The sequence below is a fragment of the Muscardinus avellanarius genome (genome assembly GCF_963383645.1).
Source record: "Muscardinus avellanarius genome assembly, chromosome: 8".
NCBI lineage: Eukaryota > Metazoa > Chordata > Mammalia > Rodentia > Gliridae > Muscardinus > Muscardinus avellanarius.
The window spans coordinates 94,887,687-94,913,560 of NC_137794.1; the positions used below are offsets into that span (position 1 = coordinate 94,887,687).

A 25,874-nucleotide genomic window follows, 5' to 3' on the forward strand; every position below is an offset into this window, starting at 1 on the left:
TAGAACTATAATTAGTTTTTATGAGGCAACGGCATTCTCTACTTATGTTGGTACTGTTTTGCAATATTTTCCTGGGTAATGCCAACATAAACCAGTTTTACCCTGCAGCACTGCCTAGATAATCCATATGGAGAGATTTTCTGTGACATAGTGAAGTGAACATTAGGTGGGTGTGTGTTTTCGATAGTTTCCTCTGTTTTCCTTTAAGAGTAATAAAAATACTCAATTTAAAAATGAGACAGATCTGTGAAGAACTCTAGAATAGTCACTTTGCCACCCATCCACAGTTGGGCTTTGCTTCAGGAGTCTAGTCTTGTGGAATTAATCCACCCTGCCCTTATGCCTGGTATTCTCTCTTTCCACAAACAAACTGTCAGGGAGGCTTGCTGTCTTTTGTCTTTCTTCTTGTCATCTGTCAAATCCTCAGAGTTAGGTTGCGGTGATTCTGAAGAGAACCTTTGTCCACTGGTAGTTTTATGTTGTTGATGTATAAACAGACAAGGATTTATTTTTTAAAGTCTCTATCCTAAACACAAATCTGATTATTTTTGCTTTCTCATAATTAAAACCTTCTTATTTTCCCTATTGCTCCTATTATAATTTTTTGGCATGGGTTGCATAATCCTGCAAATTCTAATTTTGGCCTACTTCTTCATATGTTTCTCTTATTTCTCCCTACTTCTCACATTATATTTCAGCAGAAATAAACTCATATGTTACTTTAATAATCCATGTTCTTGCTCACCTCTAGGTCTTTATTTGTACTAACACCTCTGCCCAGAAGCTTCTTTTTTCTCTCCTCTGCCTCCTCCCTACACTTGGTCCTCTTCCTAGCTGCTATTTATGTCTCAATTTATTTCTTTCTCACTTGTTAGACATGATATCTAAATCCAGTCTATTGTACTATTGTAGCTATTTTTCTCTATCAGAAGAATGGTCTCTTGGTATTATTGCTTTTGAATTACCTGCATTTACAGCAATGTATAAATTCTAAAAAGTCACAGATGATATCCTGTGTATGAGTTTATTCTCAGAATGTCATGCTGTGCCAGGCACATAGATACTTATGAAGTGTTTATTGAGTGAATGGATGTAGGGAATAATAAGACATGAGTTAGGATTTATGAACAAAGGAACTATGGAGTCCTAGGTGCATCATCCAAAGGAGTTTGTCTTCTCAGAGAAAATTAGGGTTAGAGAAAATATACTTTCATATTTGCATTTTTATAGACCTTTCTGGTAATCATATGGAGGATCAGTTTGAGGCAACAAGAGTACTAACAGAGAGACAAGTTACTGAAATATTTTCCAAAAGAGAAAAAATGAGTACCTTAAACTGCATAGGTGTTAGATAAGTAGACAAATTTAATAACTATGAATAAGATATGTTATCAGTCTTGGCATTACAAAGAGGATAAGAACAAATTATTTGAGGAATGGTGTTTGGATGGGTGGATCAATGAGATCCCCAAGTGGAGATATCCAGCAAATATTTGCAAGCAGAGCAACCCATGGATGCCATTAGCCTTTGGATTTAATAAAAGCCTTTATTCAGATGAGATTACACAGAGGGAATTGGTTTGAGGCACGCTTGATTGTGAGGAACAAATGCACCAAAGTTGGGCCAAGTTTAGTAGTTGGTAGCAGGTGTAGTAAGAATTAATATCACAGAATCCAAGGACAAGCCACAAAAACAGCTCTTTCATTGGTAACAGGACATTGAATATCTGTAATTAAAGTTTCTGTGTTTCTCAAAGGTCTGGTTTGCTCTCATCTCTTCTTTCTCTGCATTTTCTCTACCGGCCTCCCCTTTTAATTAGCCTATCATTTTCCTTTGTTTGCAAGCGGACAACATAGTTGTTAACTCATTATTCTCTGAAGAAATTATCAAGATTTCTAACTTCAAATTCTTAAGAAAACAGAATCTGTCCCATAAGCAAAGTCAATGGTTTGTTTCTCTTCAGATCAGGGCCCTACTCCTTGGGTCAGATAATACAACTATGATAGAAACAGCTATGAGGGGGGATGGATGGTCTTGGTAGACACTATGTGCTGAAGGTTGTGCACAGCTTCTGGAGCATGTTGGTTTTTAAGGAAGTATTTCTTAAAATCAACTGGAAACCTTCGACTACAGATTTTGTTCAGTAGGTTGGGCAATTCTGTATGTGGAATAAACTCTCAGGTTATGCTGATGCTGCTGGTCTGAGGATCATTCTTGGAATAACAAGGATTACAAGCAGAGCAAGGGTAATGGTCAGGGAGGGCTGAGAGGTCATGGGGAGATTAGAATGTAGGAGATGTCAGTGGAGAGACTCTGAAGAGGCATGGCGTATCCAGGGGCATCAAATATTGCAGAGGGTGAGTGAGATAAAAGTGGAAGCCTCTTAAGAATGAAGAATCCTGCATGAGTTTTTGAATTCTTTTCAACAAGACTCAGAAGCCTGTGAATTAGGGTGAGAAGGTCCACAGCTGGATTAATCCAGAGATGGAGGTTTGCAGGGCAGGAATGTGGAAGGGAAAAGGGACTTCAATGAATAGAGTAGCCAGGAAGTAGATTCAGTGATAGGCCATGCAGTTTAGGTTGTTTCAGATAATCCATTGCATTTAGAATGTTTTCTTAAGAATGGGAAAGACTCAGCCACTGCTTAAGGGAGAACATTTTCCCATGAAAATGCTGCTGGGTGTGTGCACATATGCACGCACATGTTTGTGAGTCTGATCCTCTCACAAGGAACATATGGTGTATCTACACGGCAAGCTGACTCTAGAAGGATTTGTAGTAATTCACTTGTTTGGATCTTTAGAAAGTATTATGTTTTTCAGTTTAATATGGAATGTTCTCTTGCCAAAGTGATTATGGAAAGACAGGGCTCAGAGTTTAAACATTAACAGTATTAGACAAGACAGAGATGTGTTTGAGGGCGTGGTCCGTGCGTATATCCTCGAAGATTCAAAAAGTTGTCAGGCTGAATGGAGCCTCAAAGAACTTACAGTTCCACATCTTGTTCGTTTTCTAGTGATGTCAGACCCAATTGAATTGATCCAAGAACAGTGGTACCCTTTTGAACTCATGCTGAAATCATTGTGGTGGATTTCTCTTCATGGAGCTTCCAAAGAACATTCTGAGGTTGAACCATCACAGAAGGAAATGAAACAATTATCTGGTTAGCTCTGAGGAAGCCAGTGTTTTAGGAGTGTGGCAATGAACTGATATCCCTGCATGGCTGCTGGAAGTTCCAGTAGGAAATTGAAATGACCAGTGTGACCCTGGCTGAGCAGCCACCCTCCTCCATGGGGAAATGATATCTCTGAGTGCAGAGCTTGGGGAAGAGGGCTGAGGGCAGATGGGGATGCTTGCCAACTCTGTCACGTTAACAGAACCACAGATGTCACAGCCAGATTGGCTTCAGATTCCTCGCTGTCCTGAAAAATCAGCACAGGGTCTGAAACCATTTAAATACTTACTCTGATGAAGTCATCCGGTTTTGTATATTGTCAGTCATTTAATATATGCCAGCATCTAAAATGTTACTTAAATTTTACATGTCAACGATAAGACAGCAGCAGCAGTTGACTGGAGAAATGGAATGTCAATGTCCTGGCCCTTTAGTGATTAGAACTAATCCTAGATTTCTCACTTGCTGGTTCCTAGAGTTAATCTTTAGAAGCCACCAAAGCAACTAAATATTTTAAGCTTTTTAAAGCAACAAATGAGCTTTTCATTCATTTGAACTTCACATGGATAATTCAAACAGTGATTTTGAACAGATGTATATTGAAGAGATAACCTAAGCTAAGGTTTCGGGGGATCATTTTTACTGGCCGACTTTTGCAGAAAATTCATTAGCTAGAGTTATATACACATTCAAATAAAAGAAGAAATTTAATTTAAATATATTCATTTTCACCACTTAATACGATACAGAAAATAGTGACTAATATAATAAACAGATTTGTGTTGAAAGCAACAAAAATTGATCTCTAATTAGATTTAGTTCTTGGGATCTGAAATTAGAGAGATTCCTGTTTAGAAAAATTACAGTTTTAAAGAAGATGCTATTTGGATATTACAGAGAAGAACTTGCCACAACAGTGAAGTAAGTATCCAAATAAGCCTTTGGATTAAATCTAAGATTAAAATTTTCTATATCTGAGATTACAAATTTTTATAACTGTTATTAAATCTGAATCTAAGTGTTTAAGTTAGGCTTTGGTATGACTGGAGGATTTTCATGGGAGAGTTGAGTTTCACTGAAGAAGAAACTTATGTGAAAAGACTCACAATTAAATTACTGCTAGAAATTTTTAGGCATGAGCAGAAGCCAAGGGTGGTTTATGGTTTGTTGGATGTTTTGATTACCTGAAAACGTTGCTTTCCTAAATTAGTGGTGAGAACATGTTACTGTGTCTTTTAGAACATCATGAGGAAAATGCTTTGAGTTGGGTAACTTTTAGAGGGTGTTAACTCTACTTTTTTTGACCAAGGTCTCATTCAGTGGCTACTGTAGAAGCCATCTTTTCAGGTAGCCTTGCTTCTAGGAGAGAACATATTATATTAAATTAATGAACTAGCTCATCACTTCAGCTTAAATATAGAATATACTTTGTAAAATCTTATGTATTGGTGATACAGAATTTTTCAGAGGCAAAATAATTGAATTAAGGTACTAATTTCATTCATGCCCAAGTCCACTGAAGGATTAATAAATAGGATGGATCTACTGGGTGATAACTTAGGCAGGTGGGGCATGGCTGGAGGGCATAGGTGGCTGGAGGTGTGTCCTTGAGAACTATATCTGTCCCTGGTCATTATTTTTTTTCTCCTTTTCCCCTCCTCCTCTTTCTCTCTCTGCTTCTAACCATTATTGAGTTGAGCTCAGTTTTTCTCCAACATGCTGTGCTACCATGATGATGCGTGGGCGTTGGTTGAGTATGGACTGTACCTCTGAAACTGTGAACCAAATAAATGTTTTTTCTTCTGTGCTATTCTTCTCCAGCATATTGGTTTCAGGGATGGAATAGCAGACTAAAACACTTGTAGTATAGAAATAAGTTAACAGTGACATTTGATCATTCCACATGGAAAATCTAAAGTTACATACTCCAGACTTTCTAAAATTCTTAACTAAAATGTCTCCAGATTAGTTATTTAAAACATATTAGTTTTTCTGGGCAAGGTGGCGCACGTTTGTGATCTCAGCATTTGGGAGGCTGAGACAGGAGGATCACAGTTCACAGACAGCCTCAGCTACTTAGTGAGGCCCTTTGCAACTCAGTGAGACCCTGTTTCAAAATTAAAGAATAAAAAATAGGGATATAGTTTGGCAGTAGAGTGCCCTGGGTTCCATCCCCAGTACCACACACACACAAAAGAATAAAATAAAACAAATTAGTCTGAAGCTGATAGAGCTATGTTTAAGGAGTTGTCCCTCAAAAAATGTTGTCTAAAAGAGTGCTTGGACTCACCAAGCACTGTATCTTTTCTTTGGCGATATCTCCCCCTCAAAAGATACAGACTTACATTCAGAAGACTTAATTTGAATCTTGGTTGTGTTATTAATGACATGTGGAATGTTGGGTCAGTTATATAATCAATTTTCTCATACATATTTCATTAAAAGGTTGATGAACAACAACCCAGAGTTGTTAGGATATTAATTGAGATAATGTATAATTGAGCTCTTACTGTAAAGCCACCTATAACATGGATGTCACAATCATTATGAACTACATTATGATGTGAGATTACAATGCACCAATAAAAGTATTTTTAAAAGTGAACGTGGTGATACCATACATAGTTTGACATTCCATCCAGTTAAGAAAATCTCTACTTAGTATCACTATCTTTAAATGTTATCTAGACACTATAAATGAGAATGATATAGAAAAATTCTTTAAATGTTTTAATATTCATTGTAGATACCTAAAATCTACTGATGTGAGCTGATGTTTCAGACCTCTTAAATTACTGATTGCACATTTTGCGTTATAGGAACAACTAATAATACTAAACATATAAATAGTGCTAACTATGTGCTATATACAACTTTCAGGATTATGAAATGTTAACCCGTGGAAAGGTGGTAAAACTGCGGCTCAGAGACTCATGTTTAAGATTACATAGTCAATGCTACTATTTGAATGTAATTTTCTTATACCCTCTGTTCAGCTTTAAAGAAGAATATGGCAAAAATAATGTCCGAATAAAGGAAATCACGAATGTTATTTTGGTCTTAGATATAAGAAATGACATCGCATCTTGGGAGAATGATGTTGCCTGTGAATTATTTTCCTTAATTTTCTCTTTAAATATTCAGTGCCTATTATTAGATAAATTTATTGAGTATAAATTATTGACTAGGACTACTTCTCTCTCCTGAGCCCAACGTACCGTAACAGGATACTAAACTTATCCAAAATCCCAAGTAATCTCATCCTGTGCTAGTCATAAGGAGATGTTCTAAATCTCATGTACCCTTTTTTCTTCTTCAGGCTTAGAATTTATTTGACTTGATTTTATATACTTGATTTTATATACTATAGTTACTCTTTAATATAGCCATGTTACTGGGTATGGTGGTGTACGCTTGTAATCCCCGTACTTGGGAGGCGGAGACAGGAGGATAGCACAGGTTTGAAGCCAGCCTCAGCTGGCTTAAGAGACCCTGTTTCCAAATAAAATATAAAATAGGTCTGGGAGTGTAGCCCAGAGGTAGAAGGACCTGGGTTCAATCCCCCAGTACCACCAAAAAATTTATATATATATATATATATATATATATATATATATATATATATATATAATATGTATATCCATGTTTCCATTCATTTATGCTACTCATTTGCTCATAAATTTGACACATTTTACTCAAGATATTTCATATTATAGGGCAACTGTGGAGTACTGGTAATAGGGTTACTGTAGGGTATTGAATGAAAAAGGTACTCACCTTTTGTTGGGTTTACAGACTAATGGGAGAAGACAGTAAGTTAATAATCTCACAAATAGAAGCAACACAATGACTCAGTAGCACTACATGTGTGTGGAACATGGTGCTTCAGGGATGGATAAGACAAGGCTTTTGGAAGACATTGGAAGACCATCGTTTTTTCCCTTTTCTGTCCTCAGCCTCGTTTAAAATGTCAGAAACCTGGAAAAAACATAGAGAGGGCAAGTGGATGGTCAAGTGAATAGACAGAGTGGATGGGAGCAGAGCCATCAAGGCAAATCAGAACATAACACAACATGGCCACAGGGAAAAGAAGAAGCAAAAACCTATCTGCAGCAGCTTGACAAATGTCAGTTCTTGAATAGACAGCATACCATAGAACAAGTCATAAGCATAACTAGTGTCTTTTTGCCACATAGCCATTCTACTCAATTTACCAGAAGAGAGAGGGATGCAGTAAATTTAATGGGATCCCTATTAATATGCTTTAAGTATTGCTTGAAAATTATGTATCTTTTTAATCTAGAACATTGTGTACATGAGATTGCTGCCTTCACTTATCCAATTTTTTTTTTTTTGTGGCACTGGGGTTCCTGGAAACCCTTCTACCTTTGGGCTACACTCCCAGACCTATTTTTTAATATTTTTATTTGGAAAGAGGGTCTCTTAAGCCAGTGAGGCTGGCTTCGAACCTGAGTGATCCTCCTGTCTCCACCTCCTAAGTGTGGGGATTACAAGTGTGCGCCACCACACCTGGCACACCTATTCAATATTTTTAAATAACATGAATATTGATTATAGAAGTATCCATGGATGAGAAGATAGTAAACATTGGTCTCTGCTGGTCAGGCCCTCCAGATTTGCTAAATGAATGAGTTAATGTGATGACCACACAAGGACGTAATTATCAAAACTATATGTTCCATAGATGCAAGGTGATAATATTTACTTGAATTTGAGAAAAAGAAGTGCAGTCTTCCAAAAGATGTGTTTAGCAGTAATTTTACGTTTTTAGCTTTCTACTAAAGTTTTTATTTCTCAACATTTTTTCTTCCCTTACATCCATGTCTAGTAATATTGAGCTCTGCCTTTATGGTTTTATAACCTCCCTTGCTTCAGTTCAATTACTTTCTGAAGTAGAGATTCTTCACTCAGGTTTGTGATCTTTTGTGAAGTCCTCAATGTCTCCTCAGGCGTCCTGTGCTTCCCAAATTGTATTCAGTGTGTAGTGGTCTGTGTATTTCCCTGGAAAGTGTTCTCATAAAGCTCATTGGATTCTCCAAGAACACGATGATGGAGATTTAAAAATCATTGCTCTAAACTTTTGCATTTTTATTTTGCTTTTGGTTACACGCTTGGCATTTCTTTTACTCCTTGGGATGGTTTAATTTTCCTTTTAATTTTCATGCTTGTATTTTGGTATTTCTAAATGTTTACTTTTTGACTGTCCCCAGTGTGTGGTATTCCTAGTTTATTGTACGCATCTGATCCCAGCCCTTCTCTGTTTCTCTTTTGTCTGGCCAACAGTGCAAGGATGTGCCAACTGCAGGGTTGTCCTGTCCAACCCTTCTGGGACCTTTGCTTCTCCATGCTTCCCTAACGACTACCCGAACAGCCAGGCTTGCATGTGGACCATCCGAGCACCCACCGGCTATATCATCCAGATAACGTTTAATGACTTTGATATCGAAGAAGCTCCGAATTGCATTTATGATTCATTATCCCTTGATAATGGAGAAAGCCAGAGTAAATTTTGTGGCGCGACAGCCAAAGGCCTATCATTTAACTCAAGTGCGAATGAGATGCATGTGTCCTTTTCAAGTGACTTTAGCATCCAGAAGAGAGGTTTCAATGCCAGCTACATCAGAGGTATGTAAACTGAAGGCAGCGCCAACCTTCTGCTTTCATTTAACATGTGCTACGATAAACACAAGGACCAGAAGACAGTTAATGCTCTTTTATGTGAATGTGAATGATTAGGATTAGGAATAAGGGCAAGAATCTGTTAATATTCTCTGAACATTCTCATTAGCAGACTATGACTCCCAGATCCAAAATCTGGTTACAGTAGAGCTGAATTCTTTTATATTGTTTACATGCAGAACATTTAAAAGCCATTTGGAAGACAGTGGATATTCCACTGCTAGTAATTAAGATCTGTAATTCTAACCACTCTTTACTGAAAATATAAACGTCCTCATTTAGAAATCATTTTATTTTGGGCTTTTAGGATGTTGCCCTTTTAAAGAACCACCCTAGGGGACAAATATAGAAAAATATCATGTCAATTTAAAAAAAGCTATTAATAACTTAAGCTAATAAATGACTTAGCGTGAAGAAAGCCTCCTGAAAGTGGCTAGTTGATGGAAATAAAATATATTATCATTAAATATGTTTCCCAGATTCTGGGACATTATAACATTAAATTAATCTTGTTATCTCCCAAACCAGTCTTTGCTTAAGAAAACTCAAGCTTCAGGATTATGAAATTTATTTATGTATTTTGTGTCCTCCTTATGAGTCTCCTAAAGTAAATGTCATGAATTTTAAAATAAATAGAAAAGAAATAAAAATAAAGGGCAGCCATATCAGTGCTGACCCTCATTATAAACTGTGTTTTGGTTGAGGAATTTTTTAATGACCGTGATTCATATTAGGTACAATTGTGGCTAGTGAAACACCTGCTTTAGATTTTCAAAATTGTGTTTTAAGAAATATAAAATATAGGACACTTGGAAATCAAAATGATACAAATTAGAATGTTATGTATATTCAACACAAAACCATAACCAGGAATATAGTGTTGATGAATAGAATTCCATCCTTTTTATTTTAACAATGCATGTAGAATACTGGGTTGGTATCATGTAATTGTCTTTTTGTATAAGTAGATCTATAAGCTTTTTATATTTGAAAAGTAGAATAAAATTCATGATTCTCTTAAATGCTATCATACATTTTTCTGAATATTTACATAAAATGAGTTGCTCTTGCTGCATGTTAAAATATGCTTATACCACCATTAATATAAACAAGAATTAAGTAGAATTTATGTGTGTGTGTATGCAGGGATGCTAGAGATTGAACCCAAGGATTCACATGTGCTAGGCAAGTGCTTTATCACCAAGCCACCTTCCCAGAGCTTAAATAACATTTTTCAGGAGAGATACTTATCTCTTAAATCAATTTTATAATGCACAGGGATAAATCCATTATATTATTTAATAATTTCACACATATCACAGAGGCATTAAGAGAATACAATTTATTATTTTGCATTTATTATGCAGATACTTAGAGTAATCCCTGCAACTTTTTGCTATGGTGTGGTATCAATGCTTTGAGATACTAAGGTATTTACTCCTTACTGACCATCCCTTCATATAGGTGATGTTGTCCTACATTTTACAGATAAGGAGAGTAAGAGAGAAGGAGACGAAGTAGCAGGTCCAAGGTCCTGTGGCTGCTATAGGGAAGGGCTGGGGTGTGGGCCTTGATCCGCTGCTTCTGTCTCTCAAAAAATATCTCATATGTCAAAGTATAAAGGAACTATTCCTGAATTTTTTTTGTTTTACTTAATATTAGACCTTCCCCTCAACCGAATTTTTTTAGCTTTTGTTCCTGAAATATCTTGCTGATGGGGGAAGAAGGAGATATGGAGTATCTGAAGGGAAGATGGTGGTCTGAGAATGTTTGAGAAGAGTGTAGGACAATTGTTAATAAAATAAGAGCTATTGGTTATGTTTAGAAAGTATTTAAAAAATAACACATTTTTAAAAAATCTTCATGTGTAAACAAAGCCTTCCTGAAACCAGTTCTTTTCTTAATTAGGAAGTTACTTTTTTTAAAAAAAATTTTAGTTCAGAGATTAAAAACTATTAACTCAAAGTTTAGGGGTGACACTCAATTGTGATTAGAGTTAAAATGGGCAGGGTTTCTTTTTTCTGTGGTTCTGGGGATGGAACCCAGGGGCATTCAACCTCTGAGCTACACTGCCTGCCCTATTTTTTATTCTTTAATTTGAAACAGGGTCTCACTGAGTTGCAGAGGGCCTCACTAAGTAGCTGAGGCTGTCCGCGAACAGCAATCCTCCGGTTTCAGCCTCCCGAATGCTAGGATTACAAGCGGGGCAAGGTTTCTTATTGTTGATATTATTGGTAAAATATCACGAAGGAAGGGGTTGGTGATAGAGGATGAAAAGAGAAGCAAGGGGCAGGGTGGGGAAAGGTAATGAGCAGGAAGCGGTATTTCAGATGTTTGGTATCTCATCGGTCCATATTCTGGAGTTAACTCATCTTTGGTGTTGTGTTTTCTCCTAGTGGCCGTGTCCTTAAGGAATCAAAAAGTTGTTTTACCCCAGAAACTAGATGCTTACCAGGTCTCTGTTGCCAAAAGTGTCTCCATCCCGGAGCTCAGTGCTTTCACGCTGTGCTTTGAAGCTACCAAGGTTGGCAGTGATGCCGGGGAATGGATGGCCTTCTCCTACGCAGATGCATCCTTCTCACAGTTGCTCAGCTTTGGAAAGGCCAATAATGGCCACTTCCTCTCCATTTCTGGCTCAGTCTGCCTCCTGAACAGTGTGTTACCTGTCAAAGAAAAAGAAGAGATTTTCACCGACAGCTTTGAGGAACTCTGTCTCTCCTGGAATAATTCTTTAGGCTTTGTTGGTGTGAATTTCAAAAGAAACTATGAAACAGTTCCATGCGATTCTACCATTAGTAGAGTTATTCCTGGGAATGGGAAATTGTTGTTGGGCTCCAATAGAAATGACATCCCCTCTCTAAAAGGGGACATTTATAACTTTCGACTTTGGAATTATACCATGAATTCAAAACTCCTCTCCAATCTCAGCTGTAATGCGAAAGGAAATGTGGTGGATTGGCAGAATGACTTTTGGAATATCCCAAGCCTGGCTCTGAAAGCAGAAAGCAACCTAAGCTGTGGTAAGTCTGTGGCACAGGAATTCAGATATTTTAGCATTGTTCTATGAAAATGTAAAAAATTATACATACATACACATATTCATACATGTAATGTCATTAAAGATCTCTTTTAGTTTTAAAAATGTTACCTGCAGCCGGGCGTGGTGGCGCACGCTTGTAATCCCCGCGCTTGGGAGGCGGAGACAGGAGGATCGCGCTGGTTCAAAGCCAGCCACGCTGGCTTATGAGGCCCTGTTTCAAAATATAAAAAAAATAGGTCTGGGAGTGTAGACCGGAGGTAGATGGGCTTCCAGTAACCCCAGTACCACCAAAAAAAAAAAAAAAAATGTTACCTGCTCAGCCTTTTATAGGATATATTTCATTACAGATAATGCATATCCCGTGAAAGCTTTTGGTCTTACCACTTTTTTTGGTGGTGGGGGGGAGGTTATTCAGAATTTAACCCAGGGGCATTCTACCTCTAAGTGACACCCTCAGTCCTTTTTTTAAATTTTGTATTTGAAACAGGGTCTTGATAAGTTGCTGAGGGTCTTACTAAGTTGTGGAAGCCGGTCTCAAACCTGTGATCTTCCTGTTTTAGCCTCCTAAGTACTGGTATTACAGATATGCACCACCATGCCTGACTGGCCTTACCATTCTTAAGGTTTCCCTGTGTCATAAATTATCACACAGTTTATCACTATGAAAATGGCTAAAATGATCATGTCTCAACCAAAAATGTTAACACTACGTTTAAAACAAAAGAGATTAATAAATAAGTTATTGGTTTTGACCACAAATGTGATTCACTAATGAACTAATCTTTCTTCATCCTATAATGAAATTTCAATTGTAATACTTAAGTAAAACATATAAAACTGTTCATTTCATAGAAAATCTTGATTATGAAGAATTGCCATTTTTTTCTTCGAACTTTCACCGCCATTTATTTGAAAGTAAGCAACTGTAGTTGTTTCAAATACTCTTCTCTCTGCTTTCTCTTTAAGATAGTTTTAAATGTGATATAACTGGAGGCCCCTGAATGCAATATTTTATGAAAATAGTTCTATATAACAAAAACATATTAAGACAGACCTCCATGAAATATTCCGTTTGTACAAGTTAAATCTGGAAGTCTTTGTATCGTGATAGGACTCATTCAAACAGAAAAAGTAAACTTTTCGTTATCAATTTTAAATGCCATATGTAAATCTAAAGTATTGATCATATATACTTTTTAGTCACAGAAATTTCAGTTAAGGAGAGAAGAAGGATCCTAGTATCCAAAAACAGTTTGTATGTGTTTTAAGAGACCATTTTATCAGTTCATTCCCCATACTTTGCACAAAACAGGACTCATTGTGAAGACCTGAGGCCAGATTTTCATTGTTCCCAGATCTTTGTTTTTCTTTCCAACCTGGTAAATGCTGTCACCTACCCCTCCACGGAGGTCTCCTACCTCTCCGTGTGGTCCACGGCTCGCCTGCAGAGGCTACGAAGTGTATCACGCGATGTTACAGAAATGTTTTCTCATGAGTTTCTGTAAAGAGGATGAACCACGACATGTTCCAGAGAAGACTGAAACTCTAAGAGCTATGGCATTCTATAAGACCCTCTCATGGTGAGAGATTAGCTAGAGAGGATCTTTACAGATTCTTGAACCTTTCGTTCAGCGAGGAAATTGAGAAAGTCAAGAGCATGTTTGGTGTGGGTAACAAGCAGGAAATATATTTTTCTTCTTACATTCCTGGTAATTGTCATTGGTCTATTGGCTTTACCATGTTCTTGTCCATTATTAAATATTCATAATATAGACTGTTCTAATATTTTTGTCTTTTATGGGGCAATATTTTGAGGACCATAGCAACTAAAAATATTTTGGTTAGGTATATTAGTAATTGCTAGAATTAAAATTATAGTTAAATTGAATGTATAGTATATACTATATTCCATTGCAAGCACTTCATACATATTTAATCACTTTCTACACCATAGAGCTCATCATGTGAGTTCTGTTCTTGACCTCATTTTACATATGAGGTATTCGGAGCACAAGAAGATTGAATAACTCATTCAATGTCATTCAAATTAGTAAGTGGCCATACCAAGATTTGAACCTAGAATGCTTAATTTGAGAGCTGTGCTTTCTTAACCAGTATAAGTTAGACTCTCAGTGTAAGCAGGACTAGATAATATGATGGTCTAGAGTAGGTGAGCTTACTCTTGCCCACAGGAGAAATATGATGGTCCAAGAACCAGCTCCTCTGGGAAAACACTAGCTTTACATAGTGTTAGTACTAGGTAGCATACTATTGTTTTACACAAAGTTATTATGATTCCTATCCAATAGTATTTTTAATATATTAATATAAAATATGAGGAATATAGTATTACAGGGATTCCTTTGTTTTCTAAGCAATCCTTAAAACCAGGGGTTGCAAACTAGGAGGGCCCATGGCAGGCTATTATTTTTAATATAGGTTTGTTGAGATGCAGCCATACCCATTATGTATGTTTTACCATGACTGCATCTGTGCTACTGTGGCTAAGCTGACTGTGGTGATAGCCAGACCAGGGCCCCCATGCTAAAATATTTACTGTCAAGCCCTTTATGGTGTCAGACCATTGTACCACAAGACTGACCTACTCAAGCCCTTTAGGAGAAAATTTTCCAACCCCTAGAACTAGCCCCAGGAATCAGAAGAGCCCACTTTGCTGAAGCTCACACTTGGGACAACACTGGAAAGAACCTGACAGATCTCTAAGGCCAGAGAAAGTAAACCAGTTACCCACAGTCCTGTTTAGCCCTTAGACTTGGGTGATGTTGGTAGTATTTATTTGTTCTCATTTACTTGCATTCATTCTACATAATGCTTTTAAACTACAAACTATTTAGGTTAGAAATTAGATTTCATATCAAAGTGAATTTGGGGCATTCTTCTGGCAGACAAAATGCTTGGCTATTGTCTCTTCACAGGAGTGGTAACTGCTTTTAAGGGGTTTTCCAGGTCACCTCAATCCTCAGCACTCTCCACATCCTCCCCACTCCAGTTCCTTTTTTATCTTAGGATTGTCTTCTGACCCTGGTAGGCCTTTAAGTTTGGGAATCCCAAGTTAGGACACTTGTTTCTCTGTATAACTTGGTATGAGAGTGAACCTTAGAAAAAACAATTTTTTGAAGTGGCTGATGAATTAAAACACCTCTCTCCTTATCCACTTTATATCTGGGAGTCCTCATGCTTTATTTATTTAAATTAATTGATTATATCTTTTTCTAAATTGGCATTGCAAAATCATATGTATTTATGCTGTACAACATGATGCCTTGACGGATGTTTATATTGTGAAATGGTGACTTCGGGCTAGTGAATGCATCTGTTACCTCGTATATTTGTGTCTGGGAAATTTCAAATATGCAACACATTGCTGTTAACTATAGACATCATGTTAAATAATAGATCTCCTGAACACATTTTTTCCTGCTTAACTGTAATTTTGTATCTTTGACCTACATCTTCCCGACCCCTTCCCAACCCCCATAGTCATCATTCTACTCTTTGCTTGTATAATTTTAACTTTTTAAAATTCCACCTATAAGTGAGACCAGGCAGTTCTCATATTTTCTTAAACACTGTTTTTGCGACAACTTTCCCGAGCCTTAGATTTACTGGAATATATCAAATACCTGCTTATATACCTTAGTGGTCTGTAAATTTTCAAAATGATTTCATCAAGAGTAGCACAAGCTTCAGAGTCAATAGAATTGAGTCGATAGATTTGACCCTTTGACTTTTATAACAATCTTCTCGCCATTCCAAGGTGATGCTAAACATCCCGGTTCCGCTCAGATGTCCTGGTCTGTGCGTCAGGAGTGATGATGGGAGAAGGGAATTTCCTGTTGCTTAATCATCAGCTTTGGGAGTTGAAGAATCCAAGTTACTTATTAACTGACAGGAAATACCTGTAACAGAGATTATATCTAGGCTTGTTAGCTATGTAAAACTTCAATAAGTAGAAAAAAGTGTGTTTTATTAACATTTTAACCTTTCTTTTTTTCCGGAAAACATTGTGCCATGCTGTTTATGGTTATCTTCATTTCCAACCCACTAATGATCAGTACAGTAACCAATAGGAAAATCGGATCTCGTTCCTAACATTCCATGGGGCTGACAATGCCTGTTAAATATGAGCTGGGCCAGAATCCACTTATGATAGAAAGTGATTTTTCAATGGCAGATTGCCAAGTAAGTTACAATATTAAAGTTAGAGTAAAGCAGAACAGACTACATTCAGTACTTAAATATCCTGTCATTTGTTTTACAAGTGAAATAACCTTGCCTTAATAAAATCAATATGTTACTAATAAATATTTCAATGGAAAATCTCCTTATACTTTCCTAAGCATATTTGGGGAATGTATCTGGATTAAGAAATTTTCAGTTTTTTAAAAAAATATAGTTATTCTCAATAGTCCTTTCCAGAAATAAATGTTTTGTCTAGCAATAATTCTTTTTTATGTTATAGCATCTTTATTTTTCCTAGAGCAAATTTTTAAAAATACTGTTTTATGATCTTCAAGGACAGGTAATTTCCTTCGTTGACTCTTTAATTATAGGTGCAACTGTTTGCCTGTGTTAGAATTCAAGTTTAGATACTGGCTAATGTCCATCAGCTTTCACAAAGAACAGACAGTGCTTTCTCTAGCAGTTTTATTTATTTTACTGATTACTGCTCTTTCCTGAGGAGTGGTACAGTATAACTCCTGAATAGTACAAGTTCAAACAAATTACATTTGTTTAACAAACATATCTTAAGCACTTCCATCTATTAGTCATTGTGGATGAAGAGATAAGACACAAATCACAAGTACCCAACTTAATTTTTTCTAGAAATTTCTGAATTTTTACAGACATTTGTTTTCATATCCAAAAGTTTGCATCTCATTGCTGACATTATCAATTCCCAGATTCCTACCCTTTCATAATTATTGCATTTATATATCCTTAATAGCTACAAAACTCTAATTCATTAACATATCCTTCCTTCTATTCCTAACAATAATTGAGTTTATTTTGAGTTTACTAAATCAATTTTAATAAAATTAATATAAATCATTTTATCTTTACAAATATTTTTATTATTTATTTATTTATTTGATACTGAGGATTGAACCCAGGAACATTCTACCTCTAAGCTATACCCTCAGCCCTGTTTTTTATTTTTTATTTTGAAACAGGGTCTCACTAAGTTATGAAGGGCTTTATAAGTAGCTGAGGCTGGCTGGGAACCCACAATCCTCCTGTCTCAACCTCCCAAAATGAGATTACAAGCATGTGCCACCATGTCTGGCTCAAAGGACTTTATTCTTTAAGAATGCTCAAACTCTTAATTGGCATGAATGATTTTCAAAAAAAAATTATTTTAAACATGCTTTTATAAAAAGCCACAAAATTTATCTTAGTAACAACTATGCAAAGAAAACTGAAAGGTCTTATTTTTTAATTTTTATGCTTATTGAAACTTCCTGTGAGGGTTTTAAATTATTGGGATTTTCATCTGGACATGGTGGAAAACACTTGCAATCCCAGGATTTGGGAGGTTGAGACAGAAGGATGGCAGTTCATGGACAGCTTCAGCTCCTTAATGAAGCCCTTTGCAACTCGGTGAAACCCTGTTTCAAAATAAATAATAAAAAATAGGGCTGGGGTATAGCTCAGAGGTAGAATGCCCCTGTGCTCCATCCCCAGTAACACACAAAAAAAATTACTTGGATTTTCAAATAGGCGATAAGATGAGCCATTGGCTACAAATCAGCCCATTTTACCACAACCTGTATAAGTATACAGGGACTCTTTTCAGTAGCATGATTTGGGAAGAACAATAGAGAAAAAGATTAAACTTTATAATTTTTTCCCAACTATATATTTTCAGCAATTACATTTTTGTTCAAAAAAATCTAACTGTATGCCGGGCGAGGTGGCACACGCTTGTAATCCCCGTGTTTGGGAGGCAGAGACAGGAGGATCGCGCTGGCTTAAGAGACCCTGTTTCTAAATAAAAATATAAAAAATAGGTGTCTGGGAGTATAGTCCAGAGGTAGAAGGGTTTCCAGGAACCCCAGTATCACCTAAATAAATAAATAAATTTAATTAATTAATTAATATTATGGTAAATCATTATCCTGGAGAAAGGATTATTTCTTCTTTGATTTCCCAATTTATAAATCCATCAGCCTAGGAAAATGGATCATGACATTGGCATTTTTATGCAGATAAACTTAAAATGAAATTTTGTAAAAATGAGAAGTTATGTATACTTTTGCCTTATTTTTAATTATTTATTTAATTATTTCTTTTTGTGTATGTGGTATGGGGGATGGAACTCAGGGGCTTTCTACCCCTGGGCTATACTCCCAGACCTATTTTTTTAATTTTATTTGGAAACAGGGTCTCACTAAGTTTCTGAGAGCCTCATTAAGTAGATGAGGCTAGCTTCAAACCTGCAATGTTCCTGGCTCAACCTCCCAAGTGCTGGGATTACAAGCATGTACCACTACGCCCTGCTATTATTTTTAATTTTTAAAATGAGGTCTTACTGTGTGTCCCAGACTAGCCTCAGATTCCTAGGCTCAACTGATCCTCCTGCCTCATCCTCCCAAGTAGCTGGTATGACAGGTGTGTTCCAGCATGCCTGCCTCAGTATACTTTTTTTTATATTTCCTGGTTTTGTTAATGTAATTTGATGTTTTCTAGCTTAAGATTTCATTCATCAGTTTAACTTCTTTACAATCACATTTGTCGCTCGTTTTCTGCCATCCCACGAAAGCAGTCTTCAAATTTAATTTCTACTGCTCTGTTGGATCATCAGAAAGCATCATTTATTAAGCATATATAAAGCAATGTTAATTTGCTAGAATTTGCCCAGAAAGAACAGATAATTGAAATATCAAGAAGCAAATACAATTTCCCACGAAAGCATATCACATACTAAAATTACACTTGGTGCCACACAATGAAACTGATAAATGCTAAGGGAAATTGTGAAATATCTTATTGTAAATCATAGCTCTCTATTGCCTTTCCTTCTTTCTACCTCTTGGCTTGTTAACATGTTGTGGAAACGGAGTTAGCCTGAGAACTTCTTTCCCACAGTGCTGTACTCTTATCTCCCTTTGTCTTCCAGAGATATTGTATCAATTCCAGAAGTGGCCTAAGGAGCCTCTGACTGCCAACATTGTGTGTAACTTGAGAACCACAGGAACTCCATCCCAGGGTCCGCTCAGTTGCCTGTCACAGTGGCTGAGATTTCATCAGTCACTTTGAGTTGGAAAGGGCTCCTTAGTTTCCAGAAATCCCTTTGTAAAGTGGAAGTGCCTATGAGAGAAGAGAGGTCCTGCAAAAAGTGGGCCTGCACTGTGATGGGAAAGAATAAACAGCAGAAAGCATTCGAGATAAAATGATTCTGCCTCCATCCTGCCTCCGCTTCGGCCTCCTCAAATGTGCTTTTGTCCTGTGCACATGGCTATGTTTTCGGTATTCAGCACTCTCCCTCTCCATCAGCTTCCTTGCACAACCAGACTTCCTTTTACGTTCACTCCTCAGTAGTCTAGATTTCTTCATTCCCACACAACTGAAGCTCATTTCAAGAGTTCTACTGTCAAAAGCGAAGTTAAGGGTCTTCTTGGGCTTTAGCATTTTCTATCTTTCTGGTGTACTTGATAGGGCAACACCCTGGACACCATTGCACTTTTGCTTAAATTCTGTGGAGTTGTCGCTAGGTAGGAGATCTTTTTACGTATTTTTATATACTTATTTTATATATTTTGATTGGTGCATTATACTCTTACATCATAATGCAGTTCACAGTGATGGTGACGTGCCCGGCTCCCTCCCAACTCCCTCCTTCCACATACAAGGCAATGCCAACAGAAGTGTTTCCTTCACTAGACATCCCTCTCTAAGACCACCTCCCTCACTCCACTGGAGTTTCTTCCATTATTTAGAGTTCCTGTTACTCCTTAGCTTCCATATATGAGAAAAAACATATGACCCTTCTCTTTCAGTGACTGGCTAATTTCACTTCTTATAATGTTCTCCAGGTCCTTCCATTTTCTACAAATATTATTCTTCTTTATTGCTGAGTGTAATTCCATTATGTGTATATAACATAATTTGTGATCCATTCATCTGTTGATGGACACCTGTGTTGGTTTCATAATTTGGCTGTTATGAATTGTGCTGCTTTAAACATGGATATGCACACATTACTATAATATTCTGATTTTTGTCCCTTTGGAAAGGTACCCAGGAGTGGTATATCTGGATCATATGGTGGACCCATTCCCAGTTTTCTGAGGAATCTCCGTGCTGATCTCTATAGAGATCCCATTTGCAATCCCATCAGCAGTATAGAAAAGTTCCTATTTCCTCACACCCTCGCCAGCATTTATTGTTGTTTGACTTCTTGATGATTGACACTTTAACTGGGGTTAGATGGAATATCAATGTAGTTTTAATTCGCATTTCCCTGATTGCTAGTGATGTTGAGCTTTTTTCATGTTTTTATTGGCCATTTGTAAACTAATAACCCACTCAAGAAGTGGGCAATTGAAATTTTAAAATTTATTCAGCACAACCTCAATCCTTGCTTATCTGCTTGGAAGTCATTCATACAGAAAGCACACATTGGGGATAGAGGAGGTTTATTTAGAGAAACGAAGGCACCATATGAAAAAGTCCATGAAGAGAGGCAAAAGGGTCAGTGACGTTCCAGAGGAAGGCATTTGGAGTGGGCCATTCCCAGAAATACAGCCTGGGGAAATAGGGTTACACTCCAGCGATGAGGTTGGAGCTCTCCGTTTCCAGGTATGCAAAGCATCACGGAGTGTTCCACATGTCAGTTTATAGCCCATCTGGACACCTTCTTTATACATGTTGCATTTGGGGTGATTTACTGCCCTTGCATTACACCTTAGTGACCCTGTGTTGTTTCTTTGCCCCTTTCCCACAGGGGAGAAGGTTAAGGTGAACAAGGCTCTGTGGGTAAACTTCTAGTCCCTCCAAGCCAACCCAGTCTGCTAATGTATAGCTAGTTACTTAACAAAGCCACCTTCTACAAGAGCTGTTTTTACATTTTCTTGTCTATATTTCTGATACTTACATATAGGAATATTCATGGTTCCATCCTGTTCTGCTCTCAAATCAAAATTCCAGGGCTGGTCAGCCCAAACCCATCTATACCTTCTGTTGAATATTTTCTGGCTAGACCTCTTATAAAAACAGGTGCAACTTCCCATGAATCTAGATGCTCAGCAGGCACCTCAGCTTCTATTACAGGACTTACTGTTTACCCCTTTCTACTGAAGTTTGTGCCCCTGGTATTTTATATCTCCATTTATTATGTACCAGTTTCTCAAGTTGGTTTCTATTCTTCCCTTCCTCTTCTTTTTTCCAGTTAGTCCCTAAAACCTTGATAGTCCTTTTTAAGATTTCTTGTTACTAAGTCCTATATGTTCCATATTTAAATTTTCATACTTGTCCCTTTCTATCCATTCTGACTATGCTCACGATAACCTGAGTTGCTAATATCATTCCTGCTTCTCGTATCTTCTTGGCTTTAGTTACAGAACCTCATGAATCGTTGTTTTCAAATGTAAATCTACCTTTCTTCCTAGCTCCTCTTCATTTTTTCCCTGTTGCCTTCAAAAAATAATTCAGGATTTTAATGGTCATTCATAATGTATTCACCAATTTATTCAGTAAATCCCTAGCACCCACCCACTGTGTGTGTGTGTGTGTGTGTGTGTGTGTGTGTGTGTGTGTGTGTGTGTGATTCACCATTGGAAGAAGGTTCAAGGTCTTGCTGCTCATGGCCCTCCACAAGCTACTGATGACCTTCATATCTGGTCATTCTTAAGGTTCCCTGCAGTGACTCTACTGCAGTCATGCCAAGTTACATGGGTTCACAGATCCCTGCAGTCCCTCCATGTATATGTTTCAGAAGTTCTGTCTGATAGCTCCAGATCTCCTACACCTTTAGGTGCCGAGTATTCTTCTTCCTAATTGATTTTCTGTTCCCTCTTCTCATCCGGCTGCTGTTACATCCTCAGCCCCCTACCATCTTCAAAACACCTTGCCTAACACTGTGAGCTGTGAAGCCTGCTCCCACTCACGGATCTCTGCAAGCATTGCAATAGACATTGTTTGGCTTCTGTACCTCACATACTGTGGGCAATGAGTTTGTTGCATGAACATGTAAACATCTGAGACAAGACCCGTTGACAGCCTGTCAAAGACCTGCCTCTAAAGCTGGGCCATCTGACATACCATGATCTCTTCCCTGGGCTGGGTGCCTGAGGCAATTATGAATGCAGAAACCATCCTCTTGAGATGCTATTAAACTACTGGGGTGTTTTCTGGTCATGCACACTATCTACCTAATTAGATGTCTTTTGTGAACTCATGCATTTGCTCTGCCTTTTCTCATGGGAAAATTGAGATGATGTTTAAACATTAGGAGGAAATTACTGTTATATAAATGTTGTTAAATATTAGATATATAGTATGTGTTATCTATGTATGTACTTATCGGTATATATATGTATATATATGTATCTATGTCACATACATTGGTATTTATTCTTATGTCTTCATTTAATCCAGTATATTTTGTAAGAAGTTTAGCCCATTTTAACCCAGCCTCATCCTGTTGGTTAAAGTCTTTTAATTTTCTCAGAAAGATTTCGAGCAACAGAAAACCCACTACTTCTACTAGAAAGTCAGCTTAAAATTTGTTCCTTGCTGAGGGTGAATCAATAAAAGCTTGAAATAAGACACAAGACTTACTTAGAGCCGCAGAAACAAATTCTAGAATTGCAAATAATACAGTCATACTGAGACCAATGAAACAAAAATATGTTTTATGAGTAATTCATATTTTCCAACTTCATTTTTGAAACTTTTCCTTAATGTTTATATTATTTTATTTGTCCAAATTTCCACCAAAGACTCAAGGATTAATTGTGCAAAAAGGCCTTGAACTTTTTTCACAAACTTTAAGGGACTATAGGACTTCTTTTCATTACGTATTAGATGGGCAATGTATTGAGTTTAAGATTTTAAGGGAACTTGCAATACCTTCATTTTACATGTGAGAAAATTAAGGTACAGTGACCTTAAGAGAAATTTTTATTGGAGTGTTATTGGTGAGCTCTTCTATGACATTTTTATTCTACCAACCATATGATTCATGACTGTTTCACAATATCAGTAAATCAAAAGTCAAACTGGTATATTCTCTCTGTGTTATTCAAGGTTCCTACCTGATCCCACTTCCAGCAGCAGAACTGGCGAACTGTGCAGACCTGGGGACCCTCTGTCAAGGTAGGGAGCCAGCATCATCCTCTGCAGTCACCCTGCTTCCTACTTACTGTTTTGAATGATAGTCATTGCTTTAATTTTTTATCTTATTTTTCACTTGGAAATTCAGAAACCAGCAAAAGAGAAGAATTTCTGGATCTGTTTTAGTTGTGTGGATGCATAGTGCATACAGTGTGGAGAAAGAATGCTTTCAAAAACTAAATGACCATATTCTTATAAAACACTGAATTTTTAAAAATATGAATGATTAGATGCTGTTAATGGTTGATTTTATATCTCTCTTCTGTTTCTTCTCAACAATACTGTAAAGGTCCAGTATAAATACAGGTGTAAAATATTTTGAAGAAATATTAATGGGCTATAAAGCAAGGGGAAGAGTTAAATTGAATATTTAGCTAAGTTTAAGAGAAAGGCATCAGGGAATTTATGATGTGCAATATAGCTTAAATCTTAAGATAAAAATTATTATACTAATCTAATGTTAACATAACTATGCTTATTATGATGTTTAATGACTATCAATGCCAGTATTCAATTATGTATTATATACTAAATATTTGCATGCAAATAATACAAAAAGTCACATTTTTTAAATGATATAAATACGTTGCTTTAATTTAATCATTGCTCCTTCTAATTACTCATGACCTCTTTTCATCCATTTGTTTTAATAAATACTTCTATATGAAGTAGCATGTTCTATGTATCACATGAGAATCATGGCTATGCCTTTGACAAAGCCTATGAAGAGTATAATGGCACAAAAATCCTATGAAGAGTATAATGGCACAAAAGTGACGGTTAGAAGTGAGATCAAACAAGTAGAAACCGAAGCTCTTTCCTGTATGTCCACTCTGGGAGTAGGACCAGCAGAGAGAGAAGCAAACTTGTTATTATCCTCACTTACTATCGATCATTACCCTATGAAAATTAAATTTAGTTTTTTTTCCATAAACTCTGTGTATCTCTTAAATAGTTCTGTGAAGCACACCAGAAAAATATAACTGTTCTTTGTTTCAGGATCTGAAGGTTTAAAAAAATTATACTTTCGCTGGGCGTGGTGGTGCACGCTTGTAATCCCTGCACTTGGAAGGTAGAGACAGGAGGATCACGCAGGCTCAAAGCCAGCCTTTCTGGCTTAAGAGACCCTGTTTCCAAATAAAAAGTATAAAATAGGTCTGGGAGTGTACCCCGGAGGTAGAAGGGTTTCCAGGAACCCCAGTACCACTACATATATATATATATATATATATATATATATATATATATATATATATATATACATACACACACACACACACACACACACATATATATGTATACACACACACACACATATATATATATGTATACACACACACACACACATACTTTCATTCTTTTAATCTATCTATAGTATTCACTTGGGTGAAAAAGTCCCATATTTAAGTCTCAATATGACTTTGGATTAGAAAGTCATTTTAGTTACATATGCACATTTTTGTATCAGGTAATTCAATATTTTGTAACAGGCACTTGAAATGCAGTCTTCTGTATAATCAACTAAATATTTTAAATCACCCATTTAAATATCTCAATATACTTACTAAATATTGATGGATAAAAATAGGGCAGTCTTTACAAGGAAGATGTTTAATGTCAAAGATAGGCATCTGATACTCTTAAAATTTTCAAAGATTAAATCTCTAGTCAATGCTTTGAGGAACCAGAGGGGATAACGGATAACACACACACGTGTTTGTGTGTGTGTGTGTGTGTGTGTGTGTGTGTGTGAGACACACACACATATATGTATCTATAAAACCAAGCAGACTGACAGTTTTATATATATGTATATAATTAGATGATTAATTAGATATAATTGGAAATATAACTGTATATAATTAGATCATTTTTAAGGTATAGGTTTATAAAGATTGCCATATATATATATATATATATATATTTTAACATATATTAAAAACTCCAAAAACTGAGTTTTGGAAACGTTAAATAATTTGCTGTTTGAGTGCCAGCCTATTAATGGTAGACCTAGGTCTAGACTCTAAATGTCCATTCTCCGGTCCCTTTGTGCCAGCTCTGGATCCTACATAATAAGGCACCAAAGGCCTTGTGAATTGATTCTGAATGTGTCATAGAAAACACTGCATAATCCTATGCATTATAACATTAGAGAATGTAGTATTGGTCGCAATGATTTTTCATTCCTTCTCTACGTGTTTTCATGCATTAATTGCAAATTACTTATCCATTTTAACTGTTCAGTGCTCCTTGCAAAATTATATCTCTCTCATCTCTGTTACCAGCTACTGTAAATTCTGCTAGTACTACACCACCCACTGTCTCCACTAACATGCCTGTTACTAATAGAATCGATAAACAAAAGGATGGTAAGAAATCATTACCTTTTTTATTTGTAGTATGTTTTACATAATAGCTGGATTCTAAGTTGGATTCTAAGGGTGTGAATATCTGGTGTTCCAACAGAGTTTCTGTTGTAGGAGGCAGTTGGTACATTTGTACATTTGATGACTAGAAAGATAAATAAATAGCACTTGTGTCTCTTTAGTTCTCATTGTTCCAACCAGTGGAATGACTTCATTTCCAGTCCTCCTCTTCTG

General features: G+C 36.7%; 1 protein-coding gene across 2 annotated transcripts in view; it reads left to right on the plus strand.

Moving 5' to 3' along the window:
• ADGRG6 (adhesion G protein-coupled receptor G6) overlaps positions 1–25,874 on the plus strand; it is a gene marked incomplete at both ends in the record, with an annotated part of 141,243 nt that overhangs the window by 61,180 nt on the left and 54,189 nt on the right. The window contains 4 exons of one of the 2 annotated variants that reach the window (XM_080700639.1): positions 8,481–8,822; positions 11,273–11,896; positions 23,188–23,256; positions 25,560–25,643. In XM_080700639.1, coding sequence (XP_080556765.1) covers positions 8,481–8,822; positions 11,273–11,896; positions 23,188–23,256; positions 25,560–25,643 — 1,119 coding nt within the window. The remainder of the gene's footprint in view (positions 1–8,480; positions 8,823–11,272; positions 11,897–23,187; positions 23,257–25,559; positions 25,644–25,874) is intronic. The other variant, XM_080700640.1, reaches the window with a different exon arrangement.